The following is a 4,671-nucleotide window of genomic DNA, read 5'->3' as shown; positions in this document are numbered from 1 at the left end:
GGCTGCCTACTCCGCGCCTGGGACCCCCTACTGCGGCCGGGTAGGCAGTCTCGCCGGGCACGGCTGCGCGCGGGCTGCCTCCCCAACGCCTAGCTCACTCCTCTCCTCCAACAAGTACAGCACGTGGGAGCTGCTGCTGGCCGCGGCCGCGAGGGGCGCCGCCGTCGTGATCTCGACGCACTACACCGAGGAGGCCACTAGGGCGGACACGGTGAGGTTTATTAAAGTGCTTTTTGCTGGGACGGCGGAGTGTGAGTGGCGGGCTGACTTTGAACTTGCTCCCACCAGGTCGGGTTGCTGCGTGACGGGCGCATGGTGGTCGAGGACAGCCCCGCCGCCATCCTGGAGACGCACGGCGGCCATGACCCGGACGCGCGCCTGGAGGAGGCCGTGCTATGCCTGTGCGTGTCCCTGTCCCGCGGCCGGGCAGCCGTCCCTGAGCGACACGCTCGGCACGTACTCGAAGACCCGCCTCGGCACCTACAGCATGGAGAACATTACGGCCCACTGCGCGTCGCGGACAAACTGGTCGCACTGTTGTGGAAGGACGCCATCTATCTGCGACGGCATTGGGCGTAAGTCGAGGCGTAAGTGCTTGGTGGCGACGCCTATCTCGCGGAGACCTCCACGGAGACCTCCAAAGCGCTCGCCGCTCACGTCCCCATACCCTACAGGGGGCTGGCCGCGCAGGCACTCTTCTTCGTGCTCATCACGCTGCTGGCGTGTGTCGTCCTGGGGCACTGGCCCCGCGGCCTCCGCGTCGACGTCGTCAGCGAGGAGGCCAACTGCACGGAGACTTTGGACGCGCCCGGAGACCCGCTGAGTTGTGCCGTCCTTAGGGCGCTGCCTCTCCGTGGCCTACATCCGGTACGTGTGTTTTCGCCGCCTCTGTAGCTACCCGGCCTCCTTGATCCGCTGACCGTCTCCGTTGCCGCCCAGGTCCTCCAGACCGACGTCCTCTCCGCCGAGCAGGCGGTGCGCTCTGGTGTGTCCTGGGGCGTGCTGCGCTTCGGCGTCAACTTTACCCTCGCATTCGTGGACCGTGTCGTCCACCAGCGCGACGCCGATGACGTCCTCCGGGCTAGCGAGGTCGAGGCTCGCCTCGACACGACAGGTGGGCGGCGAGATTTTGAACTTACGAATCCCCGCTAAAACGCTTTGATTTTTCAATCGAACCTTCTCGTATTTCTAGATTTTGTAATGAGCAACATGATCACGAGACGTTTGGTCAGCATTGTGACCGATTTGGTGTCCAGTCTAAACCCCAGTATGTCTAATTTCATCAAGGTGAGAGAATGCGAGTGTCCGCACTTCACGCCGTGATTCGATGTGTCAGGGGGAAATCCCTTAAAAATGTTGACACTTTCAGATTTTAACAAAGCGTGGTTCAAGTATTTTGCCCAAACATCGTGTGTAACCTATGCATCCAATTAATTTACTCAACATAGTACAGGAGTACAACATTTCACGTGATAAAAAAATGCGTTAAAGTTAAACAGGCGGAACTTTTTAGAAGTGACATCCAGAAAAGTTTGCAACTTGGACCAAGTGTTGCTTAGAAACCTGAAGGTGTCGTCATTGGACCAGTTCGAGTAGGCTCTTCACTTAACGCGCCATTGTATACCCGTAGTTCGAGGATCCCGTCTTCGGCCACGCCGAGCCCGAGTACACGGAGACCCTCATGCCCGGCGTCCTCCTGGGGTACATGACGACGTTCGCGGCCTCCCTCATCATGTCCACCCTGCTCACGGAGAAGGCGGACAGGTTCATGGAGCGCACGCTGGTGTCGGGCGTGCGCGTGTGGGAGCTCATGGGCTGCTGGGTGGTGGTGCTGGTGCCCGTGGTGCTCGCCGTCAACCTGGTGAGCCACCTGCTCGTCTTCGGGCCCATGGCCGTCCCGTGCGCCGGCCGCCCCGCGCACATGTACCTGCTCTGCTCCGCGCTGTGCGTCATGACCATGTTGGCCGGTATGAGAGAGAGCGTTTGAGGAACCACGGAAATGCATTTACATTGAACAACTACACGTAGAAATGTGTCGCTTTTGCACAGGTCTTCTATTTGCCTCCGTCTTCGACAACTATATCGCAGCGATCCTCTCGTGCCACCAGTTCGCCGTGTCCTTCCTGTTTCTTAGCGGTGAGTATCTCCGACGTGAGAGGAGTAGACGCTATACTCCCGACTCGAGAGTCCCTGACGCGAGGAGACTCTCTCTCCGTCCTGTCCGCAGGTGTCCTGTGGCCGCTGCAAGCCATGCACTGGTCGCTGCGGTCGCTGGCCCGCGTCCTGCCGTGGTCCCACTGCATGGAGGCCGCGCGGGCGGTGGTGCAGCGAGGCTGGGGCCTCCAGCACCGGCAGGTGTGGCTGGGCTTCGGCAGCTGCGCCATCTGGGCCGGCCTGTTTCTGGGAGGACTCGTCCTGACGCACCGAACCCGCCGCAGGTGACACCTTTCATTCGTACCTCTCTCCCTCTCGTCATATTCATTGACCAGGTTGTTTGGGTGTGTCTAAAAAAAACATAATTACTCAAGACGCAGCGAGGTTTTGTTAGAATTTATTTATGGCCTTTGTTCTATGTACAATAAAAATATTTATGCGCAAAGCTGCACTCTGAGCGTTATAGGATACACAATAAAATAAATCAGAGATCCTGGAATTCAGTCCGCGTCAGTTATGGCAAACAGCTAAATGGCGCAAACGGCAAACTGCATTTTGCAACAAAGTAATTTCATGGACGGAGTAGACAACTATTCTAGGCTGAAGAGAAATATGTACAGTTTAACAGGTATCGAATGCTGAATGCTGCTATCTTCTGATCACTAAAAAAAATGATTCCAGCTACTCTATATCAAACACGCCGCAGAGAAAACTCCCTACAGTTATCACAAATTCGGTTAGGTTTGATGTTTAGTCGTTGCGGTGACAGTCCTTACCAGCCAATCACCACTTTTCTGCATCCGTTTATTTTAATCTCGTCGTCAGAACTAATCCAAAACAAATGCCGCTGGACACAGAACACAAAAACAAACAAAAAATCCTACTTGACTAAGGCAGTTTTGCAAACTGTGACCAGCGTCATCTCCGATGGGTCGGAACACGTCAGGTACTGTTCTCTTCGGGCTCGGGGCGCGGCCGCGGCCTCTCCTCCAGGGCCTCCTCACCGCCGCTTGCGCAGCACGAACAGCACGGAGGAGAGGAAAATGCCGATCCAGACGATGGTGGAGACGAAGCCGTACCACACCTCCGGGTGCGCGGGCCCCCAGCCCCGGGACATCATGTACCGCAGCGAGGTGGTGGCCAGGGTGAGCGGCAGCGCCCAGCCGAGGCGGCGCAGCGCGATGTGCATTCCCTCGACGGGCCAGATCATGCCGCTCATCACGATGAAGGGGAAGAAGGAGCCGAGCGCCACGAAAGTAGCCTCGCGGTCCGAGTCCGTGAGGCTGGAGACCAGCATCCCTGAAAGAGAGAGAGGGAGAAATGGAGAGATTAGGGACGGCGGTGCAGGTGCAGGGTGATCAACAAAGTGAGAAGCAGAGAGACTGAACCTTACCGAGACACATGCCACAGAAACCCTGCAGCACGCACAGCAGCACCACCCAAAACAGAGGGCCATCGTTGGTGATCTGCAGGACGACAAAGAAGCCAACGAGCACGATGATGGTCTGGAGGATCATCATCATAGTCTGGATGATGATGTGAGACCACATGACCTCGCGCATCGTCACCCCTGCAACAGATGAGCTCGTCATGACCTGCAATGTGGAGCTGAGGCTGTGCCAGGATCAACGACGGACTGCCCACTTGTACTCACCCATGACGAGGCTGCGGTCCAGCAGACCCTCGTTCTTCTCGGACAGAATGGCACCGACAGCCGAAGCCAATGACATGAAGAATATCAGCCTGTTGAGAAAAGGATGTGAACAACAGCGTGGATGCTCTAAAGGTATGCTGCAGTGGAAGAAGACGGACGAAAACGGAACGCAGGAATGGTAGCTTGATTTAATTTAAAAACTATGGCGCTAGGCTCTTACGTGAGGGCGCAGCCGGGCGAAGCAAAGTCCAGGAAGTCCGTGTTGATGTCGCCGTAGATGGGGCTCTCGAACTGCAACGAGTCGGGCGTTGAATGTGACCAATCCCTTTGCTGACTTTATCGCCCTGTCCGGGTTACGATAATACTCACCCTGACTGGTATTCCCGCCACGGCCGGGTTGTAGTCACAGTGGCCCAGCGTGTTCTGCAGCAGCTCTATGGTGCCGTACGTCATGTCCGACTGCATGAGCGTCGTGATGTAGGAGTCTGTAAGAGATACGTATCAAGTGTTGGCCTCATCGCCTGATCGCGTCGCCCTAGCCCAGCCCGTCCCCGGTACGCACTCGAGTTGTCCAGCCACACGTTCACCTCCGAGCCGAGCAGCGTCTCGTTGGTGGCGTGCTGCCCGTCGTTGATGCGGGCGAAGAGGTTCTCGGTGAAGTTGTCCTGCAAGTGGACGGCGGCGTACGCCTTGCCCTTCATGACGGCACCCTTGGCGTCGCCCAGCGAGCCGTACGAGATCTGTCCGACAGAACAAAGTCGTCATGCATAATTTGGTCCATCTTCTCCCAATTCCTGCCCCAGGCTAAACCCAAGGAATTTTAAAGCCCGAAAATTTTCCAGAAAAAATGGAAAAAATAAAAC

At 56.8% G+C, this 4,671-nt stretch overlaps 2 protein-coding genes across 2 annotated transcripts; one reads left to right on the top strand and one right to left on the bottom strand.

Annotated features, from left to right (window-relative positions):
• Positions 1-28: 28 nt before the first annotated feature.
• Positions 29-2,605, top strand: LOC113217997 (ABC transporter G family member 20-like). The gene is made up of 8 exons (XM_052276944.1): positions 29-211; positions 289-575; positions 675-867; positions 940-1,114; positions 1,193-1,287; positions 1,631-1,967; positions 2,050-2,136; positions 2,228-2,605. Exons 2-8 carry the CDS (start codon positions 313-315, stop codon positions 2,440-2,442), a joined length of 1,365 nt encoding a protein of 454 aa, XP_052132904.1. The 5' UTR covers positions 29-211; positions 289-312; the 3' UTR covers positions 2,443-2,605.
• On the bottom strand, positions 2,536-4,584 carry LOC113217996 (ABC transporter G family member 20). Its single transcript, XM_052276945.1, has 6 exons — positions 4,371-4,584; positions 4,178-4,293; positions 4,029-4,099; positions 3,809-3,897; positions 3,548-3,724; positions 2,536-3,453 (listed from the first exon to the last, which is right to left on the bottom strand). The coding sequence occupies exons 1-6, from the start codon at positions 4,507-4,509 to the stop codon at positions 3,155-3,157; spliced, it is 891 nt and encodes a 296-aa protein (XP_052132905.1). The 5' UTR covers positions 4,510-4,584; the 3' UTR covers positions 2,536-3,154.
• Between the last annotated feature and the right edge of the window lie 87 nt (positions 4,585-4,671).

The sequence above is a fragment of the Frankliniella occidentalis genome, unplaced genomic scaffold (assembly GCF_000697945.3).
Source record: "Frankliniella occidentalis isolate FOCC.00 unplaced genomic scaffold, Focc_3.1 Scaffold5118, whole genome shotgun sequence".
Taxonomy (NCBI): Eukaryota; Metazoa; Arthropoda; class Insecta; order Thysanoptera; family Thripidae; genus Frankliniella; species Frankliniella occidentalis.
The sequence above is the reverse complement of the archived record's forward strand: the minus strand, read 5'-3'. Positions and strand labels throughout refer to the sequence as shown.

Bases quoted from the DNA above. Each gene is read 5' to 3' on its own strand.
- LOC113217997 (XM_052276944.1), top strand. From the start codon at position 313: ATGGTGGTCGAGGACAGCCCCGCCGCCATCCTGGAGACGCACGGCGGC. The intron at 1,288-1,630 runs GTGAGAGAATGC...GTATACCCGTAG, and splicing joins GTATGTCTAATTTCATCAAG to TTCGAGGATCCCGTCTTCGG. The intron at 2,137-2,227 runs GTGAGTATCTCC...TCCTGTCCGCAG, and splicing joins GTCCTTCCTGTTTCTTAGCG to GTGTCCTGTGGCCGCTGCAA.
- LOC113217996 (XM_052276945.1), bottom strand. From the start codon at position 4,509: ATGAAGGGCAAGGCGTACGCCGCCGTCCACTTGCAGGACAACTTCACC. The intron at 3,898-4,028 runs GTAAGAGCCTAG...TTTTCTCAACAG, and splicing joins TCGCCCGGCTGCGCCCTCAC to GCTGATATTCTTCATGTCAT. The intron at 3,454-3,547 runs GTAAGGTTCAGT...TCTCTCTTTCAG, and splicing joins TTTCTGTGGCATGTGTCTCG to GGATGCTGGTCTCCAGCCTC.